General features: G+C 51.5%; 1 protein-coding gene across 6 annotated transcripts; it reads right to left on the minus strand.

Annotated features, from left to right (window-relative positions):
- Window positions 1-209: 209 nt before the first annotated feature.
- On the minus strand, window positions 210-13,919 carry TMEM61 (transmembrane protein 61). 6 transcript variants are annotated; one of them, XM_061121796.1, is made up of 4 exons: window positions 12,777-13,401; window positions 8,868-8,936; window positions 6,251-6,435; window positions 210-640 (listed from the first exon to the last, which is right to left on the minus strand). In XM_061121796.1, exons 1-4 carry the CDS (start codon window positions 12,789-12,791, stop codon window positions 337-339), a joined length of 573 nt encoding a protein of 190 aa, XP_060977779.1. In that variant the 5' UTR covers window positions 12,792-13,401; the 3' UTR covers window positions 210-336. The 6 variants fall into 6 exon arrangements, with proteins under 6 accessions (XP_060977779.1, XP_060977775.1, XP_060977774.1 ...); XM_061121792.1 differs by having other exon boundaries at window positions 6,086-6,435; window positions 12,777-13,395; XM_061121791.1 differs by having other exon boundaries at window positions 6,053-6,435; window positions 12,777-13,361.
- Window positions 13,920-14,239: the final 320 nt, after the last annotated feature.

Genomic DNA, 14,239 nt, shown 5'->3' on the forward strand with positions numbered 1-14,239 from the left:
CATTACTTTGGGCCAGTCCTGGCTCTGCCTCTAGGCCCCAATTTCCTCATCAGCACAAGAATATTTCCCAGCTGACAGCCAACAGTAACTGCCAGCCATGTGAAAGTGCCATCGTGGGCGCACTGGGCCCCAGGGACAGGAGCCCCAACAACACACAAAGGGCAGTAGAACCGCCCAGCTGGGCCCAGGCAATCCACAGGACCATGAGAGATCATAAAATGGATTTATTTTCAGCCATTTGTTACACAGCGATCGAAAAAACAAAACAGCATTCAGCAGTATTTGTTGACTGCCTGTGTGTACCGGGCACTGGGCCAGACACTTAGAAGAAGCCCATCATTGGTCTCCAGCTTCCAGGCCTGCTAGAAGACTTGAACTTCCACCCTCTGTAATCTGAACAGGGCCCGCAAGGAAGCATGCAGCCCCAGGTGCTGCCTCTCCAGAGATGCCACCAGCAGCGAAGATGAGGCTCTCATAACTGGGTGGAGGCAAGGGGGGCTGAGCCCCAGGCAGGGCATCCTCCGAGGCACTGCGCTCCAGGTCTTCCTCCACAGGGGACGCAGGTGGTGTCGAGAGCCCCCCAGCCAGTGGGCAGCGCACAGCCTCCTCATAAGTGGGGATGGTAACCACCTTCGGGGTCCTAGAGGGACCGAAGAGAGGCTATCAGCAGGGCTGGGGAAAAACCCGATGCACACCAGGGAGGGGGGGAGGGAGGCTACGGGGTTCCCTGGCCCCGCAGACACAGCGGGAGCGTGACAGCCACCAGCGCCTGGCCCCCTCAGCTCCTCGACTGTACTCTCCCTCCCTTGTAGTCAGATCTCCATTCCGTTAGTTCTCCACCCGGCCTCATCGCACCCTCTGTCTCCTCAATTCTCTATGCAGGGAAAGTCCTTCCCACCTCCCTCACACCTTCCCTGCTTCCCTATCAGTTCCCACCTGTCCTTGGAGTCTCCTCTGGAGAGCTCTGCTGACCTCCCCTCACCAAGCTCCCACTCCCTGCTCTGGGCCCCCACAGGACTCTTCCCCCCGTCACGACGCTGACCCCACCTGGTGGTCCCCTAGGGCAGGGACTGACTTTAAGTGTCCAGGGATTGATACTGGGGATGGGGGGGGGGGGGGTTGTTTGTTGAAAAACTAAATGATGATCCATGGGGAGAAAGACTTCCATCTTATTGTAATCTCCCTTACAAGGTCTGGAGTTGCAGCTGCTCAGGGCAAGATAGGAGACCTCAATTCCCCTGCCCATCTGAATGCTTGAGGCCCTGATATGGTAAGTCTGCTAAGTGACTGCCTCTGCTTGCATACCTCCAGAGACAGGGAGCTCACTATCTACTCAGACAACCATATCTATCTCTGAGCAGCTTGGCTTTCTTGTGACTTTCCCCCACCTCCCCTAGATAAACCACCCTGGAGGGACTTGAGATCCCTCCAGGCTCTTCTGACCAGGCTCTGCCCTCTAGATTCCAAGAATAGATCACTTGCATCCCAGTCACACCAGAGCTGATGAAAATGAGGCTGACCCTCTGTCCTCTCAGGGCCCTGGAGAATCACCTGTAGGGAGTCAGTGCTCCTTCCCTGCCCAGGACCTTGGGGGTAGGAATGTCACTGATCCTATGTCTGGGGTGCTTCTGCTTTGGGGAGATACTGCCACATACAGGGGCTGACAGGTGATTCTGGAGGTCCCTTCCCACCCCAAGCATCTCTAGGATTGATTATGAGTCACAGCGTTGGCCAGTTCAGCTCCCTGCCCAGCCACATTCTCAGTGGGAGATCGTGGGTCAGTGTTAGGGAAATTAAATGAATAGTCATGTTCAGGCTTCAGAGACAAAGCAGAGCAGGCCTCTGACCTTGCTTCTAACCTGCCTGGACACTGCCCCTACTGTGAATGACTGCTATGAGCGCAAGACTTGCAGCACCATAGATAAGATGGGGGAGAAATCTTGGGATTGTTGAGCCACTAGAGGGGATGTGGCCAACCAAGCCCCAGGCTGAACCACATTTCAAGTTTCACAAGACAAAATAAACAGCATTAACATGAAGCCAGAGCTGCAATTTGGTCACATATTGATGATGATATCAGTTTGCCACCATCCTGGGATTATAAATGGGACTTCAAACTGCACTCTTTGAAGTCTCACACACAGAGCCGACGCGCTGCCTGGGACCCTTTCCCAATTGGGACTCTAAATGTGCTGTGACACGGGACTTCTCAGCGCTGTTCAAGTCTGGATGTTGGTCAAAACCCAATTTGGTGATGTAGTCTCTGGTCTATTTCTCTTTCCTGTTAATGTTAGTATGTTGAAAATAAGTTAGGTAATTCTCTAATAAATATCTGTATTATTTATTTGTATGTAACGAGTGGCTTATTTTGTTAACAAATCCTTTGAACCTGAGATGAAAGTGAAAACTTTTGCAAACAGTCAAGTCATTCTATTAACCTGAGCCCCAGTTTCCCCATCTGTAAACGGGGACGGGACAATATAGGCACCGACCTCACAGGACCATGTGAAGATTAAATGAGATAATACAGGGGCACTTTGGTCAAGGAAGCTGATAAGGGGTCCCACCCGCCTCTGACTCACAGTGTCATTTGCGAGGGCAGACAAAGAATATTGCTCCTGGAGGCAGGCAAGCTAGGTTCAATTGCTATGTGACCTAGGCTATGTTCATACCCAATCTGACCCTCTTTTTTCTCATTTGTAAAATGAGGATAACAATTTCTACTTTATAGATTCAGAGAAAGGGAAAATGGAAAATGCTTTGACAACACTCAGGAAAATACAGATGATTAGGCTTCCAGAAGCCCACATCTCCTGCCCTGCTCACCTCCTAGCCATGCCCCAGCCACTCCCTACTTCTCCAAGCCCAGGAGACATGAGGCAGGCTTTGGGTACTCCTGGCACTGCTTCAGCAGGCAACAGCTGGCAGGGCAGGTCATAGCTGCCAGGTGAGACCAGCCCACAGCAGGAAGTTTGCTTAGAGGGCAGAGGTGCAGTAGCCCTCACACCATCTCAGCTAGCCAGCTGGGCCCACCCAGCCCCAGGTCACCACAGTCATGGTCCCGAAAGCCAGAAACTTGGTAAACATGAAGCCCAAGGCAGGGAGACCACATCACACACTTGAGGGGCAGACCCATTCATGGCGTATTCTGGACGTGGCTCCCTGCAGCTGGGTGTGGCGGGCAGGCCGCTGTGGTCCCCGTGCTCAGGAAGCTTCACTGAGCCTGGCGGCGACAGACAATCTGAGCCTAGCATCAGCTTCTCCACCATTCAGCAGAGTCAGACAACCATCTATAGTCAGGAAAGGGGAAAGGGACCAGGGGTGAAGCACTATTTGCTCCTACACTCAAGCTCTCTAATCTCATTTCACACTTGTGACAAGCCTGGTCAGTCATCGCACAGGTAAACTAGGGCCGCACATCAACCAAGCAGCAAAGCCCCTGTCAACGCCAACCATCACACCTCCCCTACCCGATCCCTAATCTCTCCATACCTCAGCTTTCTCATCTGTAAAATGGACCTTACATTGCCTTTTAAGCAGCGAGGCTTAAATCAGTGGGCATGAAAGTACATCATCAAATGAAAGCAAATGAAGAGGATTGAGTTTTGCAGTAACTACACCTCCCCACGTATCATCTCATTTGAGCCTAACGGCAAACCTAGGGAAAATTCCAGGATTGACGGGAAAAACTAGATATGGCTCAGAGAGTCTAAGTAACAGGCTCAAGAACACACAGCTTAGGAAAGAGTAGACACTGACAGCCATATGTCCGACTAGACCCATGCTTTTTTCTGCTGTTCTCACTGTGGTTGGGGGTGGGGGATCTCAGAGGCCTCCCACCCAGGCACTTCATGTAGGGCTGACATTTCATACGGGAGCCCCTGAGAGTAGGGGTTTTGTCTATTTCGTCCACTGCTTCATTATCAGTGCCCTGCAGAATTAGGTACTCAGTAAATGTTGGTGAAATGCATGAAAGAATAAGCAGATGAATAAATGAGGAAACTGAGGCCCCAAGAGGGAAATGGGCCCACCCAAGTCATCAGCCTAGATGGTCTTTGTCTCTAACCTGGAGTTACCCACAGACAGCAAGGCAGCTGGAGGCAGGGACAGCTAAGTGACCTTCCCATGGGGCCCAGATGCTGGGCTTTCAGTAGGAGGGCCAGGACGGCTCAGCCCCAGGGAAAAGACAGAGCCATTAGCAGAAGCAGCCTCCCCAACATGAAGCCACTCTGGCTCTGAGCCTAAGACATGGTCTCTGAACTTGATGGGCCATGAGTGCCCTGCAGTGGATGAGTTCCTCCCTGGCCCAGCTGGGAAAGAAGGCTGGGTTCCCCCGCCTGACATGCAGCTGTGGCCCAGACCCTGTTGGGTCAACACGACTGTGTGTATTGACAACACCCACTCTCTGTGCTCAGGTCAGGCTGGGCGGGGAAGGACAGGCACCCTGAGGCATGATCTGGTTCCAACCAATAACTCACTGTGTGACCAGGTAGGTCACTGGTCTCTCTGAGACCCAGGTTTCTCATCTGAGAAGTGAAGAGGCCGCAAGGTCCTGCCCTTCCCTCTAAAGTCAAACCAAGGCCTGACCACCGGACTAAGGGACTTCCGTTGAACACTCTATTGTCTGTGACCTCAGGGAGCCACAGGCCAGTAGCAGGGACTAATCGGTTACCTTCCTTAACTCAAGATGCATTTTCCTCTCTAACTCAGGGAAGAAGAGTGCCCAGGTCCCAGGCCAACTCATGGATATCTGGTTTAGCCCTTAGTGCATGCAAATCCAGTGCTTACAGAGTGATATAGGGGAACGCACACCTCACAGCCAGCAGGCTCTGCCACTTTCTAGCTGTATAACCCTCACCCTCTTTTTCTGTAAATAGTAATTCTTACCTTGCAGGTGGGCTGGACTGGGGAACGTGCATGCAGGCCCCTGATATATGCAGGCACAGCAGACACTTGGTGAAACAGTAAGTACATGACAAGAGCATGTATGATACATGCATTCTCAACAGGGTAAAAATTGGTTCTGGGAATCTTGCTGATACTGTGTTTATGTATAAAGCACAGATATACATGCAGACCAAATATACAGTATATCTGTGGTATTAACATTCCATGAGGGAGGATTAAGGGAAAAAAGGCCTGAATAGTCTCCTGGGAGGGAGTGATTTAAAAAAACATGAGAAATATTATGTAAATGTAAGATTTTTTCTCCATTCCCTACCTCATCTCTGGGCTTTTGCACATACTCTTCTGCCTGCTTAAGACACCTCTCTCCAACTTATCCACTTGAGGAAAAGTTGACATTTGTTGTGCACCTACTGTGTGCCAGGCTTTGGGCTGAGTTCTTCATATACATCATCTCAGGTAAGTACTATGAGCCGACTCACTGGGAAAGACCCTGATGCTGGGAAAGATAGAGGGCAGGAGGAGAAGGGGGAGCCAGAGGATGAGGTGTTTGGATGGCATGGCATCACTGACTCAATGAACATGAGTTTGAAAAAACCCCAGGAGATAGTGAAGGACAGGGAAGCCTGTGCTGCAGTCCATGGGGTCACAAAGAGTCAGACAGGACTTAGCAACTCAACACCATGCAACTACATTACATTACATTATAGGCATTTGCTACAATTGTCATTCTTATGACTCCTGTTTTATTTCTGATGAGATGTTGAGGGTTAGTGGGGTTGCATAATCTCCTGAAGTCCCATAGCTAGTTAGTAACAGAACCAGGAGAGGATCCCTATGGGTCTGACTCCTGTGGGTAAGTTCTTAACCCCTACACTACTCTGCCCAATAACATGCTAATCTCTACTGCCACTTCCTCCAGGAAGCCTTCCTGGATTTTTCCATGGTCCCATAGGCCCACGTCTGCCCTCTTTCACAGCTTTAACTACTCTGATTTGTCAAAGCCTGCCTCTGTCAAGGGACTTAAAACCCTTTCAGGAGTGCTGATCAGCCTCCAGGACCCCAAAGCGTAGGTAAAGCCTAGACCAGAGGAGAAACCCCATGGGAGTTTGTTGAGTAAATGCCTGATGGTGTGACCGGGCCCTACCTGTGGCCCCCATTCCCTGCAGCTGCATCTGACCTGCAGCTCTCCTTCTCTGAGGACTCCACAGTGAGGTAGTACAGGTCCCTGGAGAGGTGGTATGGGTCCCATCGAGGCAGCTTCTGGGTGCTGGCCTTGACTGACCACAGCAGGCCGAACAGCAGCAGCAGGCCACCTGCGCCGCAGCAGAAGAAGCTGACCGACCTGAGCAGGGCACCGGGGGCCGCAGGCTCAGGGCATCCAGTGGGTGGGGCTAACCGGCTGGGTGGGGGGCCTGCGTCTCCTTCACTCCACCAGGCGAAGCAGAGGGTCCCAGCCACCAGGACCACCGTGCCACTGACCATCATGCAGTAGCGTAGGGTGGAGGCCACGCGGGCCCTGTCACAAGTCTGGACAGAAAAGGAGAGAAAAGAAGAAATGAGCCCTGTGAGAGGCCTGCTGGATACCACACGTAGGTTTTAGTCCTGCCTGAGATCACTGCGCAATCTCGGAGGGGTCGTTTGACCCCTCTGTGCCTCTGTTTCCTCATCTGTGGACTGGAGGTGATGCTCCCAACTCTCCAGGGCTGCTCTGAAGGCCACGGGTCATGTGTCCCAAGGTCCTGGCTCCACACCTGGGACCTGGCAGGACTAAGTGTGGCTCCTTCCTGCCTGGCCTCCCCCCAGGACTCAGAGGCCTCATCTGCCTGGTGTGTGAGACTCCCCTCCGTGTCTCCTGCAGGCTGGGACGGAGGAGAGTGAACCCTGTGGGGTCCCCCAGGCCTGCCAGGAGAGGGGCTTGCTGTTTATGCATTGTCTCACTTCACCCAGGCCACAGTCTCGAAAGGGTGATGCTCTTATCTCCATTTGATAGGCTTCCCCAGTGGCTCAGTTGGTAAAGAATTCGCCTGCAATGCAGGAGACCTGGGTTCGATCCCTGGGTTGGGAAGAGACCCTAGAGAAGGAAATAGCAACCCACTCCAATATTCTTGCCTGGAAGAGGAGCCTGGTGGGCTACAGTCCATGAAGTTGTAAAAGAGTAAGATATGACTTAGTGACTAAACAACAGCTACAACAAATCTCCATTTGACAGAGGAAGACAGTGAAACCGGGGGCGGGTACAGGCGCTAGGGGGAAAGAGCATTGAGAAGCCTGGAGCTGAAATTCACAACACAAAGCAAAATTTCACCCAAAAAGATGTTTACTGTGGCCTTATTTTTTAATGGTCATAATTTGGAAAGAGCCTAAATGTCCAACTCTAGGAAAAGAGTGAATAAACCATGGCATAAAATCTAGATGGAATATTCATGACTAATTTAAAAAAAAAATCAAGCTCAGCACAGATATTTAACAACAGGGGGAAATTCTTATGATATCTGACTTTTTCCAACTTAGTTGCCAAATTAAGCACACGGTGTTATCTCAATGAGGAAAAACAAAATGCCCAGGGGCGGTGGAAAAAAATCACCTGGGAGGAACCCTGGCTCCAGATTATACAGACAGGAAGGGATCTCTCCAAAACCAACATCCAGGTCATTGTACATGCTGTTCCCTCTCCCTGGTAACTTGCTATCATCAATGTCCTCTCCACGCTCAGCTTGACTCTCACCCGAGAAGCCTTCAAAGGGGACACTTTAAACTCAGAGTTCCCTGGGCCTTCGTTGACCAAGCTGGTATCTGTCTGTCTGACTTCTCTTCCTGTCTTGTCCTCACCAGACAGCAAGCTCCCTGAGGGCAGGGTCTGCACCCACCTTGTTTACACCTCTATCCCCCAGTGCCTTGCACCTAGTAGCTGCTCCATAAACAGGTGTTGAAGAGATTCTCCTAAATGAGAAATAGTGTTGCTGAATAAACCTTGTTGAGTGAAAAGCCCCTCTCCTAGCTGGGAGGGATTGGGAGAGGGAAGGGAATACAGCCAGCTGCTGCAGCACCCAGCCTTGGAGTCTGGTTTTGGTCCTTACTCTGCAGCTCGCGAGCCGTGTCCTGGGATAAGCCTCCAACTGTGCCTGACCTGTCTCCATATAGAGGGCATCCATACAGAGGGCATGCTCTCCAGGAAAACTTACAGAGTCCCCCTCTCCTCTTCCACAAGTTGAGCCAGCGAAGGAGAGGGCCGGGGACTCATAGACCTCAGGAAGACTGGTCAGCCTTCCAAATGGGGCTTGCCCAGCCTAACAGGGTACATTTGAACGACGCACTGCTGTGCAGTCATTCAAAGACACACTCCTCGGGGAGCTGAAGAACATGGCAAAGTGTTCAAGGTCTAGTAGGTGAGACTTTAGATTGCAAAAGGGCTTGTTTTCAGATGTGTTTAAAAACGTGTGTATGCATATATACAGAATCTAGAAAAATGGTACTGAAGAATTTATTTACAGGACAACAACAGAGAAACATAGACAGTAGACTATGGACATGGGGAGAGGGGAGGAGAGGGTGAGATGTATGGAAAGAGTGACATAGAAACTTACATTACCATGTATAAAATAGATAGCCAACGGGAATTTGCTGTGTGGCTCAGGAAACTGAACAGGGGCTCAGAATCAACCTAGAGGGGTGGGATGGGGAGGGAGATGGGTGGGAGTTTCAAAAGGGAGGGGATATATGTATACCTATGGCTGATTCATGTTGAGGTTTGACAGATAACAGCAAAATTCTTTAAAGCAATTATCCCTCAATTAAAAAATAAATAAAAATTTTTTTAAAAGTGTGTATGTGTGTGTATGTACACGTGAGTGAGAAAAAGAAAATGTATACATTAAATGAGGTGCTCGAGGAGTAAACCCCAATCTTTCTGAGCCTCCAGGCTACCAGAAGCATATAGAAACATGCCATTTGTAAATTACCTTTGGTAATCTTCCTGTGAATCTGTCAATGGGGCAAGTACCTCCTGTCTCCAGCTCAAGGCATTTTCTCTGGGGGAGAAAAAGAACCTTACTACACTCTCTCCAAAGACAGTGAGGAGAGGCTATCAGAAGGAAAAACTGGAAGAAAAAAACCCCCAGCCAATCGGTAACAGTAACCCCTCGCCTATGTATTGGCACTTGACAGTTCCCCTTCACACCTGGCATCTCATCTGACCATAATTGAGGCAGATGGGCAGGGCAGGGAAAGAAATTCTTGTTTTGCAAATGACTAGACTGAGTCCACCCTTATGGCAGATGACACCACCCTTATGGCAGAAAGCAAAGAAGAACTAAAGAGCCTCTTGATGAAAGTGAAAGAGGAGAGTGAAAAAGTTGGCTTAAAATTCAACATTCAGAAAACGAAGATCATGGCATCTGGTCCCATCACTTCATGGCAAATAGATGGGGAAACAGTGACAGACTTTATTTTGGGGGGCTCCAAAATCACTGCAGATGGTGACTGCAGCCATGAAATTAAAAGATGCTTGCTCCTTGGAAGAAAAGTTATGACCAACCTAGACAGCATACTAAAAAACACAGACATTACTTTGCCAACAAAAGTCCATCTAGTCAAAGCTATGATTTTTCCAGTAGTCATGTATGGATGTGAGAGTTGGACTATAAAGAAAGCTGAGTACTGAAGAATTGATGCTTTTGAACTGTGGTGTTGGAAAAGACTCTTGAGAGTCCCTTGGACAGCAAGGAGATCCAACCAGTCCATCCTAAGAAAATCAGTCCTGAATATTCATTGGAAGGACTGATGCTGAAGCTGAAACTCCAATACTTTGGCCACCTGATGTGAAGAACTGACTCATTTGAAAAGACCCTGATGCTGGGAAAGATTGAAGGCAGAAGGAGAAGGGGACAACAGAGGATGAGATAGTTGGAGGCCATCACCGACTCAATGGACATGAGTTTGCACAACCTCCAGGAGTTGGTGATGGACAGGGAGGCCTGGCGTGCTACAGTCCATGGGGTCACAAAGAGTCAGACGTGACTGAGCAACTGAACTGAGACTGAGTCCAGGAAGGTGAGAGACTTTGCCAAAGCAGCATACAGCTTGTGTGTCAACCCTTGCATCGTAAGGTAACTTACGATGCTTTTTTTTTTTCCCATTTATTTTTATTAGTTGGAGGCTAATTACTTTACAATATTGTAGTGGTTTTTGTCATACATTGACATGAATCAGCCATGGATTTACATGTATTCCCCATCCCGATCCCCCCTCCCACCTCCCTCTCCACCCGATTCCTCTGGGTCTTCCCAGTGCACCAGGCCCAAGCACTTGTCTCATGCATCCAGCCTGGGCTGGTGATCTGTTTCACCCTAGATAATATACATGTTTTGATGCTGTTCTCTCGAAACATCCCACCCTCACCTTCTCCCACAGAGTCCAAAATTCTGTTCCGTACATCTGGGTCTCTTTTTCTGTTTTGCATATAGGATTATCGTTACCATCTTTCTAAATTCCATATATATGTGTTAGTATACTGTATTGGTCTTTATCTTTCTGGCTTACTTCACTCTGTATGATGGGCTTTTACAATGCTTTTAAATTTCTATAAAAGCAATAGTTCCTCATTGTGGAGGAAAGGAGGAAGCCACATAAGAGAATAAAAATGCAAATATCATTAATGCTGCCCGTCAGAGATGAGCATGATCCACAGTGGATGCTTCCTTTTGGGTCCTCCTCCTTTGGCCTGCATACCTAATGATAGTGGTAGCTGGTGTGTACCGGGCATTTACAGGGGCTGGGAACCACACCCAGCACTTACAGGTGTCCCCCATCTTAATCCTTGCAACAGCACTAGGTCTCGAAGACACTGGAGTTGCAAGGGTGACAGCTTGTCTGAGGTCAATGCCAAATCTGAACCCAGGTCTACTCTGACTCCCTGGGGGCTCAGATAGTAAAGAATCTGCCTGCAATGCAGAATACCGGGGTTTGCTCCCTGGGCTGGGAAGATCCCCTGGAGAAGGGAACGGCTACTCACTCCAGTATTCTTGCCTGGAGAATTCCATGGACAGAGGAGCCTGGTGGGCTACAATCCATGGGGTTGCAAAGAGTCAGACACAACTGAGCAACTAACACACACACACACACACGAGTCTAATTCAAATACCTGTGAGTGCACAGCTAGATGAAGTGAAGTGAAGTGAAGTGAAGTCGCTCAGTCATGTCTGACTCTTTGCAACCCCATGGACTGTAGCCTACCAGGATCCTCAGTCCATGGGATTCTCCAGGCAAGAATACTGGAGTGGGTTGCCATTTCCTTCTCCAGGGGATCTTCCCAACCCAGGGATTGGAGCCGGGTCTCCCGCATTGTAGGCAGATACTTTACCGTCTGAGCTACCAGGGAAGCCCATAATAATCTGATGGATTACCAGCAGGATGTCCTCACCCAAGTTTCCCCTGGTCCATTTCAGAGAGGTGGTCTCCAGGCAGTTTACTCACCCTTCACAGGAGTGCACCCTGGACCCTGATGGGGAGGGGAGTGGGGAAGGAAGGAAGGGGTCCCTGCCCTGGAGGGCATGACCCCAGTCCAGCCCCAGAGAAGTGCCATTCCCAATCCAGCACTCAGGCTGCCAGGCTGGCCCCCTCCTTCCAGCTCCCTCCTATTCCAATCCATGCACCCAAGTTCCTGCCACCTGGGGTCCTGTACACCTACTGCTCCCTTCGGGGAGCCCTCTGTCCCCACTCAGGGCCCTCATTTCACAACCCGCTTTGAGACCCATGCCAAACACCACATCCTCTCAGAAGTCTTTCTGCTGCTACCACCCCCACCTCCCACCAGCTAGAGTTATCACTCCCTCTATCAGTTCAGTCACTTAGTCGTGTCCGACTCTTTGCGACCTTATGGACTGCAGCATGCCAGGCTTCCCTGTCCATCACCAACTCCCAGAGCTTGCTCAAACTCATGTCCATTGAGTCAGTTATACCATCCAACCATCTCTTCCTCTGTCATCCCCTTCTCCTCCTGCCTTCAATCTTTCCCAGCTTCAGAGTCTTTTCCAATGAGTCAGTTCTTCGCATCAGGTAGCCAAAGGATTGGAGTTTCAGCTTCAGCATCAGTCCTTCCAATGAATATTCAGGACTGATCTCCTTTAGGATGGACTGGCTTGATTTCCTTGCTGTCCAAGGGACTCTCAAGAGTCTTTTCCAACACCACAGTTCAAAGGCATCAATTCTTCGGTGCTCAGTTTTCTTTATGGTGCAACTCTCACATCCATACATGACTATTGGAAAAACATAGTTTTGACTAGACGGACCTTTGTTGGTAAATAATGTCCCTTTGACTATGGCCACTCTGTTTGCTCTGTGACCTTGATCAGGCTGCTCAACATCTCTGAGCTCAAATTACTGCCTCCCAGGGAGGAGCAAGTTGTGAAGATGAAATGGGAGGCTGGCAAGCAATGACACAGCTGGACAGAGGAGGAACCCTGGCTCCGACACTGGGTAAGTTGCCTAGATTCTCCATGCCTCAGTTTCCTCCCTTGTGAAATGGGCACAATAATATCCTATTGTCCCAGCTACCAACAAGAGAACTTTAGGTGCCAGTTTTCTGTAAAGAACTAAACCATCTGAACAAGAGTGTTCCGAACTATCTTCACTGTAACCCCGGGGCAAACTGAGTCTCCAAGCACCATGGCCCAAGGCCACCCTGCGAGTTACAACACAGTTAGGAGGAGACTTGGGTGTCCAGACTCTGCGCACTAAACCACTGAGGTCAAGGTGAAGGGAAGGGGACCCGGCGGGGTTGGCTTAGGAGGAGCCGAGCTGCTCCTGAAGACGCGGCGGGGGCAGGGATGGGGAGGGTGGCCGGGGCGGAGGCTGGTTAAGTTTATACCCACCTTGGGCGCAGTCATCGCGCCGTCGAGTCAGGCGTGGTCCCGGCGCGGGGAGCCCGACGAATCCACCAGGGATGAAGACATGGTGGCTGTCGTGCCCGAGGGCAGCGCGAACCTGGGAAAGGCGGTCCCTCCGGCCTGCTGGGGGCGCCTAGCGTTAGGGGCGGCCCTGGCGACCGTCCTCCAGCCCTGCTCTCCACGCCCCCGCAGAAACGCTAACGTCCGGCTGCGGGTCGAGTCCGAGGGTCTAGTCCGCCGCCGTCCGTCCCGTCCCCGGTTCCAGTGGGAGCGGTGCCAAACCCCCTTCACCGCGCAAGGGCTCGGCCACCGGGTGGGGGCGTTGACGGGCGCACGGAGTCCCGCTTAGCTGTCAACTCGGGTGATGATCACCCCCATCCCCCGCTCAGGGCTCGGCCGACGGCTGCGGGGAACCTGCGCTCGGGCTCCGGGGCGCGGCCCGCCCCACCTCTCCTCGGATCCGCGTCCTCAGGGCCGGCCGCCGGACGGGCGGAGACTCCCGGGTGGAGCGGCTCCGGGTGGCTCCAGGTGCCGCGCCCGACTTTAAAGGAACAGCGAGACGGCTGGCTGGGGTTGGGGTTTCCCAGCGCGAAGTGGGTGGGGGCAGCGGCCCTGAACTGTCGGCAACCCGCGGTCCTGGGGGGGCCATCCCGCCCCTACTGCCCCACGAAGCGGGCTTGGGAACGGGAAACGAAACTCCTCCAAGAGCCATTGCGCTCAGTCTGAAAGGGCTGTGGCATCCTGAGCAAGCCACAGGTCCTTCGAACCCTCCCATCCCCAGGAGATAAGCGTTCTCAGAAATAACTGCCTGACTATAAGCGCTTCCCCAGCCTCTACAGAAATCAAGTCACTGCCCCAGCCGGTGAGAGGCCATGAGAGTGGAGTTGGAGAACAAGACCTCCCACCTACCGTGTGACGCAGCTTCTCTGAACTTACCCACTCCTGTATCAGAGGAGGGCTGGGACCCCACCCTACAGGTCTTCAGGGATTGAATGAGTTAGGACGAGCTCGGCCCTTTCACGGGTGCAGGCTGGAGGCATTATTGTGGACAAGTGATTCAGGAGCCTGGAGGAAGGGTCAGCATGGGTGAAGCGTGTGTGTGAAAACTTCTGCTGGGGACTCCTGAGTTGTGGAGGGTAGGAATGGGGCGGAGCCTCCCGGCTGAAAGAGCAGCATGTGCAGAGGGTGGACAAAGTCATAGGCAGGTTAGACCTCAACAAATTCACCTGGGTCAGAGGGAGGCACTTCTGGACTGACTGGGGTCTGGGTTTTGTTTGTGTCTTTTCCTGCTGTTCCAACGAGCCAGGGGGCTGGGCAGATTTCCTTCAGCAGGGGCCTAGAACTCCCCACCGAGCTGATGGAAACCAACTCCCTTTCCAGCCCAGGGACACAGGAGGCTAGAGCAGCCTGCCCAGTGGAGATCTGAAGCTCAGAGAGGGGAAACCACT

This window comes from Dama dama, chromosome 20 (assembly GCF_033118175.1).
Source record: "Dama dama isolate Ldn47 chromosome 20, ASM3311817v1, whole genome shotgun sequence".
NCBI lineage: Eukaryota > Metazoa > Chordata > Mammalia > Artiodactyla > Cervidae > Dama > Dama dama.

Bases quoted from the DNA above. Each gene is read 5' to 3' on its own strand.
- TMEM61 (XM_061121791.1), bottom strand. The intron at 6,436-8,867 runs GTAATTTACAAA...TTTTCTGTCCAG, and splicing joins TCACAGGAAGATTACCAAAG to ACTTGTGACAGGGCCCGCGT. The intron at 641-6,052 runs GTAGGGCCCGGT...CGGTCCCTCTAG, and splicing joins GCAGGGAATGGGGGCCACAG to GACCCCGAAGGTGGTTACCA.